This window comes from Hypomesus transpacificus, chromosome 15 (genome assembly GCF_021917145.1).
Source record: "Hypomesus transpacificus isolate Combined female chromosome 15, fHypTra1, whole genome shotgun sequence".
Taxonomy (NCBI): domain Eukaryota; kingdom Metazoa; phylum Chordata; class Actinopteri; order Osmeriformes; family Osmeridae; genus Hypomesus; species Hypomesus transpacificus.
In genome coordinates, this window is record NC_061074.1 from 8,307,029 (window position 1) to 8,327,881 (window position 20,853).

A 20,853-nucleotide genomic window follows, 5' to 3' on the forward strand; every position below is an offset into this window, starting at 1 on the left:
ACTCATACAGTCTAGATACACTGCTACATGGGGCCCCCGTCCCACGACTCCCCAGCACACACCACAAACCCTTTCACCCACTGACAGTCCACCACTCTATGGAGGGGAGTCAGGTGGCTGAGCGGTTAGAGCTACGGGCTAGTAATCTGAAGGTTGGCTGTTGGATTCCCGTCCGGTGCACATGACTTGTGTCCTTGTGCAAGGCACTTCACCCTGCTTGCCTCGGGGAGAATGTCCCTGTACTTACTGTAAGTCTCTCGACTTACAGTAAGTACAGGTACATTCTCCTAGAGGCTAAATGCTAAATAACTAAATGTAAAATGTAAATGTAAGCCATCACTACAATCTCAAGTCTCTTGGAGTTTTAGTACAGCCCTCTTGCAGTTCCTGCACTTCTCACCGGGGGGTAGCAATGAGCTGGTAACTGTGGGGCAGATTGGCAAAACTGCTGTACTCTGGGGCAAGGTTCATGCTGTCTGGCCCGCTCGGGCTGGAGAAAGTGAAGCGCTGGATTAGAGACACCAGGAAGAGGAAGATCTCCATTCGAGCCAAGGACTCCCCGACACAGGCTCTCTTTCCTGAAGGGGGGTGGGGGCAGAGATTATAAACAGCATGGTTGATCAGAGTGAAATATTTGAATAAGAATGAGCTTAAAACTAGTGTTTTGCTTTTGGGGGGGGGGAGCTGGATACATGATACCATTTACATGTATATTGTTTTCATGACTGCTTTTTGAACTACAGGCCAAAGTCTGCAAAGAGAATGTTGTCTTTGGTGTTGTAATCTACTAACTAAACAATACGTGCTTGCACTCTCTGTGGTGTTGCAGTGTACTACACAAAACTGTAGATATCAGCGTTTGCAGCCACCAGACAAGCACAGACACGCTGGGGTTTAGACGTTTTGAGAGACTGCCTGGGAGAAGGACAGTAGATGTTACCTGCAGAGAAAGGCATGAACGACGGGTTCTTCTTAAAGTTGCTGTTCTTGTCCAGGAAATGTTGGGGGTTAAACGATGTGGGTGTTTCCCAGTGTGTCTCCTCTTTGAGTACAGAGTGCAGCAGGGGAATGATTAAAGTTCCCTGGGAGGCAAATACAAAAGGTCACAGTGGCACACATACTCACTGTCTGACATCGCTCTGTTGATAAGAATTGTTTACTTGTGTGTGATAAATGCATGCTTAGTAAAAAAATTGCATTGCACCTTGGGAATTTCATAGCCTTGGAACTGGATGTCTTTTAAGGCATAGTGAGGAAGGCTTAAGGGCACTAAGTCCATAAAACGCTGCGATTCATGGATCACTGCATCCGTGAAGGGGAGGGACATCCTGTCTTCCATGAATGGACAGCGCTGTTGTCCAATCACAGAGTCAATCTCCTGCTGCATGCGCTCTAAGACAACAAGACAGACAGGAAGCTTCAACAGAAAGTTACAGACAGCAAAAATTCTCAGTCTTTCTGAGCAATACAGGGTTTTGAGAGACTCTGGCTATAATACCTTGTATTTGGGGGTATTTGATGAGTACCATAATGATGTATCTGAGGGTGGTGCTGGTGGTCTCAGTTCCTGCTATGAACAGGTTTAACACTGTGGATACCAGGTTATTCAGATGAAACTCAGAGTTAGGATTGTCCTTTTCCTGTGGATCCACAAAAGGAACATGACATGCCACGTTTTTGTTGAAATGTTCTTCCCACAAGCACTGGAGAAAATCCCAAACTTGGGAAAACTTTCCTCTTTTCAGATGCAAAACACACAGAGGTCTTTGGGATCTGAAGTTTAGACTGTACCGCAAATCACATCATCACTAGATTGTCTGAATGGCCACTGATTGGTTATTTTGAGTAAACAGTCAAACCTGATTGATCCTGGTGAGGAAACAGTCAATGTAATCCCTCGGTGCCCCCGGGTTCAAAGTGTCCCTGTGCTCATTGATCTTCTTTGTAATAAAGTCTCTTATCTCTTCTATTTTGGCAAAGGCGTCGTGGTGTTTCCCCGGCAGCCACTCCATCACCTTGGGGAACACGTTGTAGAGCTGGGGGGGGGGGAGACCAGCGTGAGAGGTCAAGGGTCAACCTTTCCCGCCCTCGCCTGAACCCTCTGTGCGGTTCCATTTTCTCTGTTCATACCTGCCCCAGGGGGCTGCTTCCAAACCGCACAAACTCAGAGAAGAACTTCAGCAGCCGCAGGAAGCTTGGGTCCTTGTAGCTGAAGCGTTGACCGTACACCAGGCAGCAGATCACGTTGGACACGGTGCAGCTCAGGAAGAAGCTGGGGTCAAAGGGCACGGCTATGGGGAGAAAAGGGTCGGCGCCTCTCATGAGAAAACAAACCATGTATGCACACCCATACCAAATGTTTTCCTGTGTATCCAAACACTCGTACATCGAGACAATGCCAGGCGTTACCTCAGTGAATCTGAGGTAAACTTTCTACTGTGATTTCCGCAGACATGAACACACTGTGTTGAATGGGCCCCCAGCTGCAGATTTGTGTACAACTTCCGAGGCGTGCACACCTTTGGTGCCTTCCATGCGGGCTACGAGATGTTGGCTCTCCTCCTGTATCCACTGCTCCATGCCCTTGCGGCCCATTCCAAAGTCTCTGAGGGTGGTCAGGGTGAAGCGGCGAAGCTGGCGCCAACGTTCGCCGTTGCTGATTGCCAAGCCTGAGAGGGAGGGAGAGCGGGAGGGAGGGGAGGAGCAGAACATCCTTTATACCTTACATTCCCACGCAATTTGAAGAGCAACAGGAAACTCAAACACACCCCTTGAAACCATTAAAGAATCAGTCACGTGCAATGAGAGACTACAAACAAATTGGTAGAACGTAGTCATTGTTGAGGGCTTTTTGTTTCGCAGTGACACCAGCTCTATTACCGTAGCCCCTGGTAGCTTTGAATAGGAACGGAATGGGCCCTCTGCCCGTGAAGTCATCAGTCTGGTCGACCAGGGCCTCCTTCACTGCCTCGTAACCCACCAGAACCACCACCCGCTGGGGGCCCAGGTACACGGTGATGACCGGCCCGTAACTTTCACTCCACTATACAAGAAAAAACAAACACAAAGAGAGAGTTAGTCACTGTGTGTCAGCGACTAACTCTGAGTGCCAATAATCCCAGTTGAATATTCAACTACTTATTATCAAAGACAAGTACTGTCATGAGGGTGTCATGGTCATTCCAGAATGCTCACCTTTAGGAAGCTCTTGAAGGGGACTCGTTTGTCCACCTGGGCCAGGTTGCCTATGAGGGGGAGGGTTCTGGGTCCTGGGGGCAGACAGTATTGTCTTCGGCCACTCGTGGTCAACAATGACACCAGAGCCAGCACCAGCACTGCCAACAGCAGGAAGCTGAACAAATCCATAGCTCTGGAAAACAAATATATCCTTCAATGTCCCTCGATTAGCTCCTCTACCTGGTTCTCAGCAGTTGTTTTGACCAGATCTGGAGCACGTCTGTGTGTCTGTGTGCTTGCACAACGTCAGCACTGATGCTTTTATAGATACCGGTAGAATTTCACTGGGACAGATGTCAACCCTGTGATTTATGACTTTCACCCACTAAGTGAGGTTTTTATTGACATGAGTGGAATGCGACTGGGACAGAAGTCAATGACAAGATTTATTACTTTCACCCAGTTACCTGTGTGTTGACACACTGCATTATCTCAGAGCCAAAACACAAATAAAAAAGTTAGATGACAAAGCGAAAACCAATGCTGACCCCTAAAATACAAAAAAAAGAATTCTAAAGAGGTAATTCTTAAGATAATTTTTACTAGGGTTAACATGCTCCATACTAACCCTAACCCTAAAATGTTTTTTTTTTTTGTGAGTTTGTTTTTATTGAAAAATTGTGTATATTCTTGTGTATGTATACTTATTTCATTCAACCTCAAACTGTCATACGACCGCTTAGTGCATGCAATGGAAATTATCCCAGTGGATATCAGTCAGATAGCCATTTGGCCCCAGAGTGATCAATCTAGATGAAATACCATGTCAGGTAACACAACCCAAATTAACTCAGAAAGGTATTATCCATGGGCCACTGACACCATTGAGGCCCTCCTCTTTGGGTTAACAGAGTCACCTCATGTCTCCAGCTCTGTTTCCTTGTGTCTGGGTCACCACGTCACAGACAGGCAAAGTGTTCACGCTGTCACGGGCTTCAGAGGAAGCCCACAGTGAGAGACAAGGTTAGTGTTGGCTTCACACACTGATCAGGGTGACCTGCTGTGTGTACACTACATCAGTACATCTGATTTTCCAGATGTTCCAAAATGTACAAAAACACATTCAGTCTAACCCCACATACAAATGCGGAATAATGCCAACATGCTTTATGCTTTAAAAACACATCTCTGAGCATTTTACATCAAAATGACACGTTTGATCTTTAATAAAGCTCCTCTCTCTCTCTCTATCTCGCTCTCTCGCTCTCTCGCTCTCTCGCTCTCTCGCTCTCTCGCTCTCTCGCTCTCTCTCGCTCTCTCTCGCTCTCCCTTTTACTCTCTATCTCTCTCACACACTCACATATAATACTGCATCCGACTCATGAGTGCTAAAACCAGGGGATTATTTTGCCCTGCATTCACAATCGGGGACAAGCATACGCCATTGTCTCCCCTCTGCAGCCCGCTGGCCCAAATCTGCTTCCTCACCTCAGACACCCCACCATTTCACCCCTTACACAGACACACAGCATCACAGTGACAGACAGCTTTTTAATTCAGAGTCCACCTTTGGTCTACCTCTCAAAGCAGGGGGAGGGGGTGGTCACGGTGACCGAGGGTAAAGACTGGAGAGATCAACAACAGAACAGCAGAAAGGAGACTCTAAAACATGTCGAAGCCAAAAAATGTCACACAGAAACAACATAATACAGTAAATATTGAATTAGAAAAATACAAAATGGGTGTTGGATTTTCATCCAGAAATGTAGACCACATTATTGACGACAGGTGATATGTGGTTCAAAATCACATTACAAATTAAACATTGGAATGTATAAGGTACACAAAACAATGCAGGTCTTAAAGTGTGGGACAGATTCATCATTTATTAACCTGAGAATCATGGGCTGAAAGCCAGGAAAGGACATTATCACTAATTAATAGACAGACCAACATGTAATGAAACACGTGATTCATTTAGGAACCTAAAGCTCCTTTAGGTTCAGCTACAGACACGTTTCGTAGGATGTCTACGGTATTAAAGGTTGGAGAAAAAAAAAAAAATGAAAAAAATGAAAAGTAAAGATAAACTCTAAAAAGCAAATCCTCCGCAATCAAAAGCGTCAAAGTCAGAGTCTCCCTCAAAGTCGAAGCTGTTGAAGTGGGGGGAGTCGGCGGCTTGGCTGCAGGCGTGGTAGGGCCCCCCGGTGGCCATGTCAGAGAACGCCGTGCTGTGAGGGAGCTCTGGAGGCCTGCTGGCCAGAGGGGAGGTGGGGGCGCAGGAGTTGAGGTATCCCAGGGCTGAGGAGGCAGCGGCCCCTCCCATTAGCAGGCACACCGCCCGAACTGCCCGGGCATCGCTGCTGTTGCCATGGCGAAGGCAGTCCGACGTGCGGTGAGGAGGGGCGATGGAGGCGCTCCTTATTGTTGAACGTCTTGATCCGTTTCCTGGGTGGGCGCATGAAAGACAAACACGCGAAACACACATAGAGACACACACACACAAAGACACACACACAGAAAGACATAGAGACACACACACAAAGACACACAGAGACACACACACACAAAGACACAGAGACACACACACATACAGGGACACACACACACACACAAAGACACAGAGACACACGGTTTTATTTAACCAAACACAAACATGCAGGAAAAACTACATTTCCACTGATGTGTGAACCTCTATGGTACGATGTCTGGACTTACATTTACATTTAGTCATTTAGCAGACGCTCTTATCCAGATCAACTTACAATAAGTACAGGGACATTCCCCCGCGGAAGTAGGGTGAGGTGCCTTGCCCAAGGACAAAACATTATTTGGCAGGGCCAGGAATTGGACCGTTCACCTTCTGATTAATAGCCCGATTCCCTATCCGCTCAACCATCAGACCCCCACCCGTCTTCCCCCTGGACTTACCAAAACTTTGGCCTCGCTCCTTGAAGGAACCTCCTCTTTCAGCAATCCGTGAGGTGTGGGGCGTGGCTTTGATGGCTCGGGGGGACTGGGGCTCCTTCTCACTGGGAGTGTCTGGAAGGGGGTCACGGTCAGTGATGCATGGGGTCAAACTCTGCTGTCTTTGCAGAGTGAGCGGGGACATCACACCCTGAGGAAAACACAGAGGAAGCTTTTCAGTGAGAAACACCCAAATACAGTTAGACATGGATGAATAGGAAAAGAGCAAAGATCAGTTTGCAAATAAGAGAGAATCTGAGAGAACAAAGGGACTTGTAGACCTGTGACCACTCACCTCTCTCACTTTCCTCAGCAACTTCAGCCAGAGACTGTAAAAGACAAACACAGATGAGAAAGCGCTATTAGCAGCAGCTCAAGACACAGACCTGATAAAGGGTCAAAGGTCATGCCTGTCCTCTGCGGACACTGACCTGCAGTCCTCTGGGTTGTCACAGAGGAGCAGGAGGAACTTGTCCTGGGGGAGGATGAGGGCAAAGCAGCAGTCTCTCCTGGCTCCCGGGGGAAGCCTGGGCAGGTCCAGGATCTCCTTCCCCTCCACGATGGCCTCACAGCTGCTCTGCAGCGCCACCACCTGGTCAATGGTGGAGTCTGCGTCCCGACACACCATGAGACTGCCCTCTGCTGTCAGCACCAGGTACTTCTCCTTCCACTGCTTGAACATGAAGCCCCCTGGGAGGAGGGGGCAGACATGTTACAGAATCATGTCCCGTGAGAGACCCATCTGCTATCTGTGTTCTCCTGGAAGACTAGCCCAAATCATGGTCTGGAAAAAAATCTGCAAGAGACAACACTTTTCCCACCTGCGAAACAATACAGTGTTATTTTATCGTAACAATGAAGAGGGAATGAGGGAAATGAGAAAAACAAGCAATGACATTGCATCTGTCCTCTGTCTGATGTAATGCTGAGAGTAAAAGGAGAGCACAGAGTGAGTGTCTGCTCTATTTCTCTCTGACGGTGGATTAGCGCTAACCAGGTGGATTAGCTTCCACTAGAGGTGTGAGGCATCATCTGGACTGGCTGTTGCCTGTCTGTTGCCTGGCCGAGCCAGCGTTGCTACACACAAACACCACACAGAGCCTGGATGCTGACCAGCTCTCTGAAGAATGGACAGGGACATAAACAGACACAACACAAAAGACAGGTAGAAAGATGGATGAATGGATCGTAGGGAATGCAAGTTTTTATGCAACCACAAAAACACACCAAAGAGTAGCACCCTACATGTCTTTTAAAAGGTTATTTTTTCCGCACACATTGCTTTTAGTCTCATACATTGTCTCCGACAAAAACAAATACATCATTTGGATGTAAATGTTTTGTTTACTTTTTATCAACCAAGAGAGAAAAAAAATGAAAGTTTTTTTTGTCTCAAACGTTCCAAATAAAAGATGTCTTACCATACTTTCTCAGGAAGCCATGGTGTACTCCTGTTGTGTTCATGCCTGCTGTCAGTCCAGCAGCAGGGACGGATGCAGCTGAGAGGCAGAGGGCTCAAACAGGAAGAGACAGAGAGAGAGATGGGAGGGAGAATAGGGAGAATAATCCCCACTATTTAGGCTATTCGACAGCCACGCATGCATCAGGTCTGAGTGGGATTGGTTCTGTCCTCGCCCAAGCAAACAGCACATAAGCACATAAACATCACATGAGCGGATGTTTCTGGAACATAATCATAATGGCGATGGTTAAATCCCGATAGGCCGCTTCTCAATCAGGATTTTCATCTAGGCTCTAACCAGATGTCAGATTGGATTCCCTTTCTATCTGTCTCACACTCTCTCTCTCCCTCTCTCTCTCTGCGTCTGTGACCCAGACAAATACACACAGAGGACGGTGGTTTAGGTCATACAGTGGTTTAGGTCATACAGTGGTTTAGGTCATACAGTGGTTTAGGTCATACAGTGGTTTAGGTCATACAGTGGGGCACACAGATGAAATTTAAATTTTCGAAGGATTCACAACTGGTCCTTTTTTTTTTCTTTTGCACAATATTACTCAGCCCGGCCTGAAATCCACAAATCCACTTCTGTGACAGCTGCTCTCTGACAACTCCTTTCTGTTCTCATCCCTCAGATACAAAAAGACCTGATCGCCCTAAACCCTAATGAACAGGCCCAAGCACATCCATCGTGACTTTTCACAAAGACTCGCAAAGATCCAACATGTCAATCCTTCCAACTATCTTCAGTCAAGCCTTGACTGCTTCTCTGCCCCTGGGTCATGGGGTGACATTCCCTTCTGCTTCCCTGGTGGGATTAAATCCCAGGAGATTGTCATTCCTGTACAGCTGGAGGTAAGCCAGTGCTTAATCTGGGCAGACCTGGATATACGTCGCTCTGGAAAACACCCTGGGCATTATTGATTGTTTAATGTGGTCAACGGATGAGGGATTTTTTCATTGTGCATTATCCTCTCCGGTAAATGTATGGCACTATTACGCAATCACCTGGATACAGGACGCATGTTGTTCTGTCATGTGATGTCTCACACCAGAAACACGCTGAAGCCTGACAGAGAAACATGACAAAATAACATGATTTGGGATACACGTTGAACCTCAAAAATAAGATTGAATTACACCAATGATTTTAAGTATGTGCCTGTCTGCTGTGGTTGTCACTCTTTATCAGTCACACTACACCGCTAGGTTTTACGTGAATAAAACACACTAAGTCAGTTATTATCAATCACACGTTCTAGTCAAGTTTTTACCAGAAGGAGGCAGAAGTGTCTTTCTGGGCTAAGGGGAGCCCTGGCACATTGTTTGGCTGCTTCCCTCCCTGGGGTTGTGGTGGAGCCTCAACTGGAAGAGGGAACAGGCAAGGCAGGGTTCCAAAGCCAGGAGGGCCAGGGGAGAGAGTATTGTGTGATGAAGTGATAAGAGAGGTGTTTCCCAGTTCTACAGCCACAGCCTCACCACATTTTACTAAGCATATAAATCATGTGGGAAAGTTTTCTACTTCAGAGAATGACTAAATAAAGTTGAACGAACAAGCACTCGACAGTGTAGCAGGATCACAGTGACATCTGTACAGTTTGTGGGTTCCAGAGCCATGCCAATCAGACAGCCTCCCTCCTGTTATCCTTGTACCTATGCATGTCTCCTAGACCACAGCTCTAGGAATAACCAGTCTGCCCTGGTTCTATAGATGTCTAACAAGCTTATCCAACCTGATATAATGCCCATCCCCCATCTCTACAACTTCATCAAAACATTCCCTTTCTTCCACTCTTCCAAACTTTTTTTTTGTCGAACACCCCCCCCCCCTCCTCCGTGACTCCCCCCCCCCCTAACCCCCCCCCCTCCCTCCTCCGTGACTCCCCCCCCCTAACCCCCCCCCCCTCCCTCCCCGTCCTCTCTCTCTCCCTCTCTCTTTTTTTCTGTGCCTCTATCAGAAAGCAGAAAGAGAGAGAGAGCTCCATTGCTCGGGCCCCTATTGAAAAGGAAGGATATACAATAGGGCCTTTCTCAGTCCCTCTCTGTCTCCATTAAAAACCCTGGGAACACAGCACTGTCCACAGAGCTTCTCTTAAAGGGCCAGCAACCCTGGGCCACCGCAACCTGAGCCTCTGCTACTTCCATCACTTTCATGGGAAAAAAAACACGATTCGGCCCCAGAAAATCAATTATTCATGAAGTGCATGTGAACTCCAAGGTTCCCTCCCTAGACTGCGAGAACCTGGATCCACTCAGTTTGTCTCCTGTTCGAACATGCAAGAGCACCTCCCAGTCTGGAAACCACAACAAGAGCTTTGCTGCTTTCTGTGTGACTGCTGGGCTTGACTTTGTTTGTGACTGTGCCTGTCTCCTCTTAACATCCAAACTCAGTTGAGATTATGTAGCTGTGCCACACTTTATAAAACAGACCCACTCTACACAAGATGAATCCCATCAAAATGTGATTAAAATGTAATTTCTGGAATCCTGTGGGGCATGCATGACCACAATGAAAATAATTTTAAAAATGTTTTTTTTATCCAATGTATGTTTAGCATCATGTTAAGTTTCTAAAGGCATTTGAACGTAATTTTGTTTTAACAATTGATTTCTACAGGAGGGACCAAATTGAGTTCATTTTAAGTTCATGTAATATGCTGGAGGAGCAGTTTTATATTTTTCATATATATTTTATTTAAATAACTCCTTGTATCTTCTTAAACTAAGCTTTATCAGTGTCTCCTATTACCTTGCATGGTCTGTAAGTGAACAAGAAAGGATGTCATTAATGTCAATACACATTCTCATAAAATGTACGATCCTTGAGCATATTTGTATTGTGATTAGACTAATAGCTTTATACTACTACCTATCCGCAAATAGCCTACACATGAGTTCTCGATATAACTCACAAGACTGTATTTCAACCCAGGGGTCACGGTGAGACTCATGCAGAACAGATCCCTAATGACCAGACTACTGTGTTTCTGGCGGGGAAATAAGTAATTTACTGTCTTCGATTAGGGTCAATAAATGACGGACTGCAGTTGTGTTTAGACAATCGGCCTGGCCCCCGTTTTTCTCATCTCCTGTGAGAAAAAGACAGAGGCACAGGGGGAGGGCGAAGGAGCCAGCGGGAGGAGGGGGCAGGAGAATGGAAACAACTTGAGTTTAGGAATTTGAATCCTGTTCGAACGAAGGGGGAGAGAGAGAGAGGAGGAAAATAGGGCCAAGGACTGATCAGTAGAAATCAAGATCTGGTGAGGCAAAACGAGAGTGAGAGGGCTGGGAACAACGGACCACACGAAACACTGGTTCAAGAAAATCTTTCAGCGCCTAAAATGACTTTACACAACTTGCGTGATTGCTGATCATTTTAGAGTGTTTTTTACTGTGGTTTTTCAATTATTGAATTGAGAAAGTTCATCATCCTCTGTGCGGAACTTTTCTGTAACTTTTTTACTGTCAGTCAGCTGTTCAGATTAAGGACAAGTGACTACAGTTAATCTTGGGTTAAGATTTGTACATTTCTTTCGATACAGAAAAGAAGAACAAGGATTATATTGGCGGAAAAAATCTGAGGAAGCGCTACCTGCGATTTATCTAAATCACCGTCTGACGGAAAGAGACCACAAAACTTTTACTGCGGAACTTTGATTTGTTTTCAAGTCTGGCGTGAGAGCGACGCAGTAACTTGCAGGACTCCCACCTTAACTCAGTTGGTCAAAACTCAACATTTGTTAAATAAGTACGTTTGAAGGAAAAACCATGAAGAGCGGTTTTCAGTGGTTAGTGCTGATGTTATTCCTGTCGGCTTTGTTTACATCGGGATGTGCCAGTCCCTTGACAGGTGAGTTTGTTGTTACTGCTCAATTTAATCTGTTAGCATGAATTTGCAGTATTTTTATTTTGTTATCAATACACCAGAAAAAAACCCGACACCGACGATAATGAGGCATATTCACCGACAAGCAAGACGCTCATTAAATCTTCTAATTTGTTTTTGGAGGGGAACAACCACAGCTACAAACCTGCACCATCTGGCCAATTAGACAACATCTCATAAAGATGTTTAGCATGAGACTGCCTGATAAAATCTGTAGGCTAATCTTGTCCATTTGAACACATTTTTTTTAAATGTTTCATTAAGATGGGCCAGTGATAATATGTTTGACTGGTAATCTGAGATCATTTTCTTCAAATCAGTCTGGAATGTTTAGCAGGGGCTCAACCTGTCTAGTCATGTGTTATGACCATTATGGCTGTCTTTCTCATCCCCCCACAAAGCAAGTCAATCATAACTCCATCCAGCGGAGAGATATGATCCATAGGAAGAGATGATTGGACATTGGTACAGTGTATTTTGTCTGAGTCACACTTCAAAGGGAATGTTTTTAAATGTCTTGAAGCTGATGCTGGACTTGTTGTTTGGGTGGTAAAGATAGGAGGGCGGGGTGAGGTTGGTGGGAGAGGGGCTAGGGGTGGGGGGGGGTGGGTTCCGGGCAGGGTGGAGGGTGGGCGGGGAGGTGCCCATGGTGGGCGAGCAGGGGAAGAACCACAGAATGCTTCAGATTGTGAGTCAGAGCTGGTCTCATTCAGAGCAGTGAAATGATGGATAAGCATAAGGGCAAAGGAGAGCTGAAGAATGGGGGGGACAGAGAGGAGGCATGATGATGTGTAGGGAAGAATCCAGAAAGAGGCTATGAAAAGGAGGGTGAAGACAGAGAGAGGGCTGAGGGGGGGGGGGGGGCTGAGTTAGGAGACTTTAAGAGCTGAGATTATAAAGGGAGTGGGAGAAATGTACTTATGGTTGTGGTTTTGGTATGTGTCTGTCTATTGGTATTTAACATCGGAGCCTATGCTATGATAAAGAGGTGGAGATGAGGAGAGAGAGAGCAGAGAGAGAGCAGAGAGAGAGCAGAGAGAGAGCGGAGAGACAGCTGAGAGAGAGCAGAGAGAGAGCAGAGAGAGAGCAGAGTGAGCAGAGAGAGAGAGAGCAGAGAGAGAGCAGAGAGAGAGCAGAGAGAGAGAGCGGAGAGAGAGCAGAGAGAGAGCCGAGAGAGAGCAGAGAGAGAGCAGAGAGATGCAAGAGAAGGAAGAGAAACGGCAGGGGATGAAAGAGGAAAAAAAATCAATACGTGAAAGTAGGAGATTATACATGGAAAGTCACTGGAGAAAAGACCAAACACACACACACCCACACACACACACCCACACACACACACACACACACACACACCAACACACACATACATACATACACACAGCAGAGCAATCACCAAAATATGTTTCTTTGATCTCTTGGTCTTGGCTTGTTTTATCAACCTTGGCATTCTCTCAAACCACTCATTATAATATGTGAAAATCAAAGTATAAAAGAAAAGAAGAAAGACCAGTCGTTGCAATTCAATATACCAACATTGAAAAATGACATGACTTAGCAGGTGAAAAAAAAAAAAAAGAAAAAAAAAAAAGAAATCAGTCAGGCCAGAAGGAGGCCACCACAGAATACACACAGAAGCAAGCTGGTGGGCCTTTTCATTTAAAACATGCTTTCAGTTCCAGCCTGTGAGAGAGCGCATGCGTCCATCTGTGTACTAGATATTTATTTACATTCGAAGTAAATACAAATGAAATGAACCCAGGACAAGTGTGGCCCCTGAAGTTAGTCTGCTAGTCTGGGCTACTGGAGAGGGGTTAATTTATGGATGTTTGTGCATGTCCGTGGGAGAGACTTGTTTGGTTGACAGGAGCCCTCTCAGGGGTCAAAGAGTGGAGGTCAAAGGTGGAAGTTTGGTCGTGAAAAAGACTAGAAGGGTGGGTTGACAAGCTTGAGAAAATCTGTAAAACATGAGTCTGTGTGAGAAGGACGATGACATGTGCGAGATTGAAGAGAACGTTTTAACCGTACAAATTTGACCATGAGCATGTGTTTCATCTTAAAATCTGGAATATGCTTTCCTGCACCGGTACATGAATTCCTAACATTTCCGTTGGTTGATGTCAAAGAGAGACAGGAAGACAGAAAAAGGAAAAACCAGAGATTCATGCTCATCGTGTTTCGCAGTCCTCTCCGCCTTGTCCTTTAGACAGTGAACAGATTGGCAGACTGCTTGGCAAGAGAGCAGTGAACCTTTTCTGTCCTGTTAGGGAGGCACTGGAGAGCGTGAATGTGCTTAGTGTTTGTGTTCATTCTCACACCACTCGTCCACTGACAAGCGGGCATTGTGCTCGTGTCAGTTCTGTCTCAGGTCAGCTCCTCTCAGGCGGGCGCACGCATCGACTGAGCCCAGCCACACACACACACACACACATACTAAGGTGTGTGAAACAGCCACGTGTACCTGTCTGTAACATGACGTGTCTCACCAAAACCTGGCTCACCAGCCTATCAGAGCAAACAGCCAATGGCAGTACAGCGGGAAGAATGTGTTTTTACACTCAAATGTGCAGAAACGCCATGCCACGCAAATGACTGGTTACCATGTACAGTAACGGTGATGAATTTAAACTGTGGCACAGGTCTAATATATTATTTTCTTCCGTCTGAACCAAAGAGCTACATTTTGTGCGGAGCCCGAATAACGTGACGTCGTCGCTGGGCAAGCCTGTGGTGCTCCATTGCTCCCTCCAGGGACCCGGGGGCGAGGAGGTAGACCCCCCTGATGTGGTGTGGATGAGGGACGGACAACCACTGCACTACGCAGACACCAACCAGGTGCAGGTCCCCTTCAGCACGGACAGCTGGAGGGTCACCAGCACACTCAGGTTAGTTCTGTCTGTCTGTCTGTCTGTCTGTCTGCCTGCCCGTCTGTTTGCCTGTCTGTCTGTCTGTCTGTCTGTCTGTCTGTTTGCCTGTCTGTTTGCCTGTCTGTTTGCCTGTCTGTTTGCCTGTCTGTCCATTAGTATTTAGTTGATCTATGATGCGGAGCTGTTGTGTGTGTAACACAGGATAGAGAAGGTCAAGCTGCCAGACATGGGCTTGTATCGCTGTGCTGTGATGTCTGACGACCACCTCACTCAGTCTAAGGAAGGACACATCCAACTGGAGGGTGAGGGAGGCTGAGGGATGCCACACACACACATACACACACATACACACACACACACATACGCACACACACATACACACACACCACTTGGACTTTTGATGCCAAATCTCTTTTTCCATCGATACAGGTCTGCCCCATTTCTCTGTCGAGCCCCAGCCCATGTCAGTGGTGGCCAACCTCAGCCTCAGCCTGCGCTGCGTGGCCCACGGGCCTCCAGAACCAGTCCGGGTCATCTGGCTCCAGGACGGAGCTCCCCTGAACACCCTGAAGGACCCGGTGGCACTGTCGCCTTCTACACTGAACCTCACAGGTATCCAGTTACCCTGCGACTCACCACAACACCCAACACCACATGTAGCCAAGTCATTGTGCTAAACATAACACTTCACATCCCTCAACACCCCCCCCCCCTCCCCCAGGTCTTTCACCCGTCCCCTACACACTCCAGCATTCCAGGATCAATAAATCAATCAATTATCAGTTGTCAGCCATTCTAATGTGCCGCCAATTCATCTGTTTAAAAACAGCTGTTATTTGACCGTCAGTTTAATTCAGGATCTAAAAAGAGTTTCTCTAATAACGTCCCTCCCCCCCCACCCACACACACACATGCACACATACACATAAACACACACACACATGCACACTCCACTCCCACACCACTTCCCCCCTCGGTGTGTGCAGGCTGCCTGGCAGGACGCCAGCGGGTCTGCTGCTGCAGGGCCCTGTGGTGGTTGGGCAGAGAGAGAGAGCAGAGAGAGAGCAGAGAGAGCCAGAGAGAGAGAGAGAGAGAAGAAAGAAGGAGAAAAAGGGCAAATGAGAGGGCTAGAGAAAAGAAAGGGTGGAAGACCAGGGAGATAAAAGATCTGGAGTGAAAGGCGGAGGAGGAGGCTTGTTGTTGCCGTTTGAACACAGACCACACCAGTCTGTCACATAGTTGGCCTGTGTAAAGTCCAGTTGTTGAGCTGTTGTGGGATGAGTCACTGAGTGGAGAGGTGGGGGTGGTGGGGATGTGGTCGGGGGGCTGTTTGACTCACCAAAGCAGGTTGATGTTGACCGTCAGCCTATTAGTAGGGATATTCACTGCCCAGGAATGGGCAGCTGCTTCCACGGCCCGCGAGACAGGACCGCCACAACACAAGTGTTCCTTGGACAGGCCCATAAAGAGAGATGGCACAGAGCCCAAGCTCAAGTGGACCGTGAGGAACCAGGGCAGACATCCTTCCCGCTTCTTCAAATACACCCTCCGCAGACGGCCACCCCACCCTTCTGCTCCCCCGCAGAAAACTCCCAAGTTTATCTGGAACTCAGAGCATTTCCTCACAACACCACAGAGAGACGTAGCCTCTCGACAAACGATCGATAACAACCCAGTATCGGCTCAGGGACGCAGCAGAGCACTTTCACATCCTGACACTTTGGAGAAGACGGTTACTCAGAAGTAAAGCCATCAAACGGGGGTTTCTGTTGGGTTAAAACTTCGCTGATGAAGGGGAAACCTAACTAGTTGAGGAAGGAAGGAAAATTGCGCAATCATGATCTCCCAATGAGTAGTTTATTCATCCACACAGTCAGTGGTCAGCCCTCCTCTCCTCCACACACTCTCTGTCCCCCAGGACTCGATCCCCCTCTCTCCTCTCCTCCACACTCTCTGTCCCCCAGGACTCGATCCCACTCTCCCTCTCTCCTCTCCTCCTCTGACCGCCAGGACACGATCCCCCTCTCCCTCTCTCCTCTCCTCCTCTGTCCCCCAGGGCACGATCACCCTCTTCCTCTCTCCTCTCCTCCTCTGTCCCCCAGGGCACGATCACCCTCTTCCTCTCTCCTCTCCTCCTCGCTCCCTCTGGCCGCCAGGGCTCGAACCCCCTGTCCTTCCGGCGTCACGCCAGCCCCAGGACAATGGAGGCATGGTGGTGTGGGAACAACACAACGCAATGTGTGCTCCAAGGCTCGGACGCGTGTGTGCAATGTCCAAGTCTTAGATCACGATGGTTTGGAGTGTGGTTTTTGTGTGTGTTGTTATTCACACAACAGTCACATGTTTCTGTGTGTGCATCCGTGCCCTTGTGTGCGTGTGGGGACCCTACTCCTATATGTGAATGCCTTGTGAATCGCTATCTGAGCGCTCATTCACTGGAGAATGTCAAGCGTGTGTGTGTTTTCCCTCCAGAGAGCCCCACTGCCTGCTCAGAGGCTGAAAGCAGAACCACGACTCAGCAGCTCAGCTCTTTCCACACCTGATGTACACACAGCTCAGCGCGACCACTTCCTATCCCCGGCTAGGCCGATCTCACACAGATAGACCAAAGGATCAACAAGCAGGCATTAGCTCTTAAACACTGCCCATATCCTTGACCACTGTTGACACGCATATCACATTGCCTTCAGGAATCTTGAACCCTGACTGGATCTCAACCCGACTTTGACCCCCACACCTACACACACCTCGCCACAGTGCACAGGCTGCTGAGTAGGGATTCTGGTTTTGGTTGACGTCTGTAGTTCCTGTTTCACATCTCTGTGATGTTTGGTGTCTCCATCCAGGTCTGAACCAGACCAGCACCTTCTCCTGTGAAGCCCACAACCGCAAGGGTGTGGCCACCTCGGCCTCTGGCACCATCACCGGTAAGTGTCAGTCACACGGCCAGGAGATCAGACGGGCCGAGCTGGCTCAAAGAATGCTTGTTTGTAAACCTCCATCATTAACCCCCCCCCCCCCCCTCTCTCTCTCTCTCTCTCTCTCTCTTTCTCTCTGTCTCTGTCACTCTCTCTCTCTCTCTCTCTCTCTCTCTCTCTCTCTCTCTCTCTCTCTCTCTCTCTCTCTCTCTCTCTCTCTCTGTCTCTGTCTGTCCAGTTCTCCCAGCCCAGCCCCAAAAGCTGAGGGTTGTAGAGGTCACCAACTCCAGCCTGCAGCTGGCCTGGCAGCCTGGCTTTGGAGGAAACTATCCCATCACCCACTGCACCGTGCAGGTAAGCCCAGGAGGGGGGGGGGGGGGGGGGGAGGAGGACAGACAAACCAGGGGTGGACACTCCGCCACAGCTGGCTCTGACAGCGGGGCAAAAGCAGGAAGCGTCTGACCTGCAGTTCGCCAAACGCATCAGTCTCCCGATCCGTCGGCGAGACGTTGTTTTTCCTGTCGACCGCAACCTCACCTTTTGTCAGACTCCTTTTCAGACGAGAGCGGAGCGCGGCCGTCTTTTCATCCTGCTCCAACCCCCCCTCCTCCTCTCCCCTCCCTCGCTCATTCATGTAGCCGTGGGTCAGATTTCACTCTGGGAAAGTGGCCTCCTGGTCTAATCTTGTGTAGCACCACTCCCTCCTGTATCCTAGACCCCGCATCCCCCCCCCCCCCCCGCGCACTGCGCGACCCCCAAACACAGACCATTAAAGAACGTAGCAGAGCAAAGTGGAGCAACTTTCTCCGCTGGAGTGCAGAGCAGAGCACCACCCCAAAACGTCTGCTTCTAATAAAGCCACCCCTTCCGCACGCCCCTCTGCCTGTACCCCTGGCTGCCCCCCCCCCCCCCCACACACACCCCTCCCCCAATCCCCTCTCACAGGGGAGCAGCCAAAGGGGGCCAGCTACAGCAGAATAGGGAGAAATTTGAATTTAAACGGTTCATTGTGCGGCGGGCAGGAACATTAGAAAGCTACAGTACAAAAAGGAACGAAAGATTTGTGTTGTCGTCGAAAGACAAAAGAAAGTACCGGAAAGGAGCCGGAATTCTAGAAAAACGAAAACTAAAAAACGATGAAAAAAGAAAGACAGGAAGAAAGAAAGAAAGAAAGAGAGACATAGAAACAGGAAAAGGTGTGAGTGAGTCGTGGTGAATGCATGCCTCAGCGATGTGACTCACACAAGAGCAAGCATATTGGATTAACCCGCCTTGTTTAGACTAAAGATTGCAGTCCAGTGAGTCAGCAGTGACTCCTCACTCACAAACGGCTCTAAACATTCCACCTCAGTCACACCACTGCCACCTCACAACCTGCTCCTCTGGTCAGGGCCCTTTATCTTGAGATAACTGTTCCATTGTCAAGACATTCCTACAATAACCTCTCTGTTCTACCAGCTCCTACTCACTCGTCTTTTCCTCTGTTCATTTCCACTCTGGGCTGTGTCTGTGTTTGGCCGTGTTATGTTAGTTATGTAGCCCACCCTCTACTGTAGCATACAAGCCGGTGCTGGGAGCATGTGGGTAATGAGTTTAGCAGCAGAGAACAATAGGCTGGTTTTAAAATGAGAGCTTTCATGTGGTTTCTTATGGTCTTTTTTCCCCCCCCTACTCGCACTGCTCTTCAAACATGCTTTGCAGAGGTTCTTTGCAGAGGCAGCATGTTCGGTGCCTGTGATCTTGTGTTGATGAGTTTCTGCACCTCGCTGGGGCTGGCTCTCAGCCTGAGAGTTCAATGATGAGATCTGTTTACAGCACGCTCACACGCTCACACACACACACACTCACAAACTCACACAAACTCACCACACACATTCACACACACAAACAGAGACTGATCTGGGTACTTGGATGGGGAAGAGAGAGAGGTTAAAATCATCATGTGAGGAAGTGTAACAGATTGCTTCTCTTAAATAAGAACTGAAAGTGTATTATGCTCCACGCTGACTTGTCTCATGTTCATCAAGTATTTGATGTTTTTCATTCAAGATTTAGAAATCATACTTCACTGTTCGTCACTCAAATTCAAATCCTTCACAACTTGGCTGAGGCACAAAATATGTTGCGCACAGACAAATGTGTTCTGATGCAGCTCTCTGTTTCTCTGTTCCCCAGACAAAGCGATCGGGCGGGGTCTCCAGCATGGGCCCCGATCACCTGACCGATCACATGATCCTCAACCAGGACGTGAACGTCCCCCCGGCCAGCCTCCTGGTGGGGGGCCTGGAGCCCCACAGCCCCTACGCAGTCAGGGTCTCCTGTCACAGCAGCCAGGGAGCCTCCGTGTGGACACCCTGGCTGGGGCTCCACACCAGCCAAGGAGGTAGGACCCACAGAGGTTAAAAGCCCTGGTAGGACTTCTCTTCAGAGAGGGGAAACTAGTGTGATGTTTACATTTAGTAATTTAGCAGACACTCTTATCAAGAGCGACTCACAGTAAGTACCGGGACATTCCCCCAAGGCAAGTAGGGTAAAGTGCCTTGCCCAAGGACACAACGTCATTTCGCGCGGCCAAGAATTGAACCGGCAACCTTCGTATTAATAGCCCGATTCCCTAGCCGCTCAGCCATCTGACTCCCACTATGTTTGTTTTCACCCTGGATGTTTTTGTGTGGCTGACTCTAAATGGGTCAGCGGGGCTGGGTGTGAGATACTTGGCCCCTGGTTCTGGTCCTGGTCCAGACCTCCCCTCCCTTCAGTGGGACTTGGTAGCACCCTAGCTAACATGGTTCTGGTCCTGGTCCAGACCTCCCCTCCCGTCAGTGGGACTTGTTAGCTCCCTAGCTGACATGGAACTGGCGCCTGGCCCAGGCCATCTGAAGACCGCAGGTTGGGTAGCTCTTTCTAAGTGGGTCAAGGCAGAGATAGAAGACAGGTTATTATGTACCTATCCAGCCCTGTATCGCCATCAGTAAAGCCTGTGTTTACCAGGAATGACAACCAGATGAGCGGCGCTGTACCGCCACAACCCTGCCAGGCAGTTTCAACGTAAACTGTGGGGGAGGAGAGAGGTGGAGGGGAGGTACAGAGGGGAGGGACCAATCAAAGAGCAGAGAGTGGAGAGATGGATGATCATTTCTTCTTGAAAGGCTTCGGTTAGCCTAGCGGTGGGCCACGCTGTCTTGACTGTAATGCTTAGCTCCCCCTCCCCCCCCCCCTCCCGCTCGTGCCAGCTCATGCTGCCTGTATGTATCCCTGGATGAAGGGAGTGGAAAATAACATTAAGCAGAAAGACATGCCATAGGAAAGATGGAAGGGGCTTTCCATGGTGGACGTTGCTTACAGTACGAGAGCATTTATAATGGCTTCTCTTGTAAACAAAGGTATGAGCAAGAAGGTTGATGGTTAAAAAAAGGCAAAGGGGAGCAGGAAAGAGAGGTGGTTTTGAAACTTTGTAAGCATATTTCTCTCCCTCAACATTCTCAACCTATCAGCCCTGTTTTGCGTTACCCAGTGGAAAAATTCCTTCCCCCGCTGAAATTCTATTATTTTGAAGGGGAAAAGACCCAGATGGATAAT

At 48.3% G+C, this 20,853-nt stretch overlaps 3 protein-coding genes across 3 annotated transcripts in view; 1 reads left to right on the top strand and 2 right to left on the bottom strand.

Annotated features, from left to right (window-relative positions):
- Positions 1 to 258: 258 nt before the first annotated feature.
- Positions 259 to 3,454, bottom strand: LOC124477846 (cytochrome P450 2F5-like). The gene is made up of 9 exons (XM_047035907.1): positions 3,196 to 3,454; positions 2,881 to 3,043; positions 2,520 to 2,669; positions 2,131 to 2,291; positions 1,860 to 2,036; positions 1,499 to 1,640; positions 1,205 to 1,392; positions 941 to 1,082; positions 259 to 578 (listed from the first exon to the last, which is right to left on the bottom strand). The coding sequence occupies exons 1-9, from the start codon at positions 3,364 to 3,366 to the stop codon at positions 397 to 399; spliced, it is 1,476 nt and encodes a 491-aa protein (XP_046891863.1). The 5' UTR covers positions 3,367 to 3,454; the 3' UTR covers positions 259 to 396.
- Positions 3,455 to 5,240: 1,786 nt separating this feature from the next.
- Positions 5,241 to 8,397, bottom strand: si:ch1073-83n3.2. The gene is made up of 5 exons (XM_047036274.1): positions 7,566 to 8,397; positions 6,576 to 6,834; positions 6,440 to 6,473; positions 6,109 to 6,295; positions 5,241 to 5,625 (listed from the first exon to the last, which is right to left on the bottom strand). Exons 1-5 carry the CDS (start codon positions 7,606 to 7,608, stop codon positions 5,270 to 5,272), a joined length of 879 nt encoding a protein of 292 aa, XP_046892230.1. The 5' UTR covers positions 7,609 to 8,397; the 3' UTR covers positions 5,241 to 5,269.
- Positions 8,398 to 10,702: 2,305 nt separating this feature from the next.
- Positions 10,703 to 20,853, top strand: part of LOC124477940 (tyrosine-protein kinase receptor UFO-like) — an 18,924-nt gene continuing 8,773 nt past the window's right edge. The window contains exons 1-7 of the mRNA XM_047036016.1: positions 10,703 to 11,456; positions 14,164 to 14,374; positions 14,558 to 14,658; positions 14,786 to 14,968; positions 17,203 to 17,283; positions 17,513 to 17,628; positions 19,450 to 19,657. Coding sequence (XP_046891972.1) covers positions 11,375 to 11,456; positions 14,164 to 14,374; positions 14,558 to 14,658; positions 14,786 to 14,968; positions 17,203 to 17,283; positions 17,513 to 17,628; positions 19,450 to 19,657 — 982 coding nt within the window. The 5' untranslated portion in view covers positions 10,703 to 11,374. The remainder of the gene's footprint in view (positions 11,457 to 14,163; positions 14,375 to 14,557; positions 14,659 to 14,785; positions 14,969 to 17,202; positions 17,284 to 17,512; positions 17,629 to 19,449; positions 19,658 to 20,853) is intronic.

Excerpts from the sequence above, each read along its gene's own strand:
- LOC124477846 (XM_047035907.1), bottom strand. The coding sequence starts at position 3,366 with ATGGATTTGTTCAGCTTCCTGCTGTTGGCAGTGCTGGTGCTGGCTCTG. Across the intron at positions 3,044-3,195 it reads CCTTCAAGAGCTTCCTAAAG|TGGAGTGAAAGTTACGGGCC; the intron begins GTGAGCATTCTG and ends TTTCTTGTATAG. Across the intron at positions 2,670-2,880 it reads CAAAGCTACCAGGGGCTACG|GCTTGGCAATCAGCAACGGC; the intron begins GTAATAGAGCTG and ends CCTCCCTCTCAG.
- si:ch1073-83n3.2 (XM_047036274.1), bottom strand. The coding sequence starts at position 7,608 with ATGAACACAACAGGAGTACACCATGGCTTCCTGAGAAAGTATG. Across the intron at positions 6,474-6,575 it reads GACAACCCAGAGGACTGCAG|TCTCTGGCTGAAGTTGCTGA; the intron begins GTCAGTGTCCGC and ends TGTCTTTTACAG. Across the intron at positions 6,296-6,439 it reads TGCTGAGGAAAGTGAGAGAG|GGTGTGATGTCCCCGCTCAC; the intron begins GTGAGTGGTCAC and ends TGTTTTCCTCAG.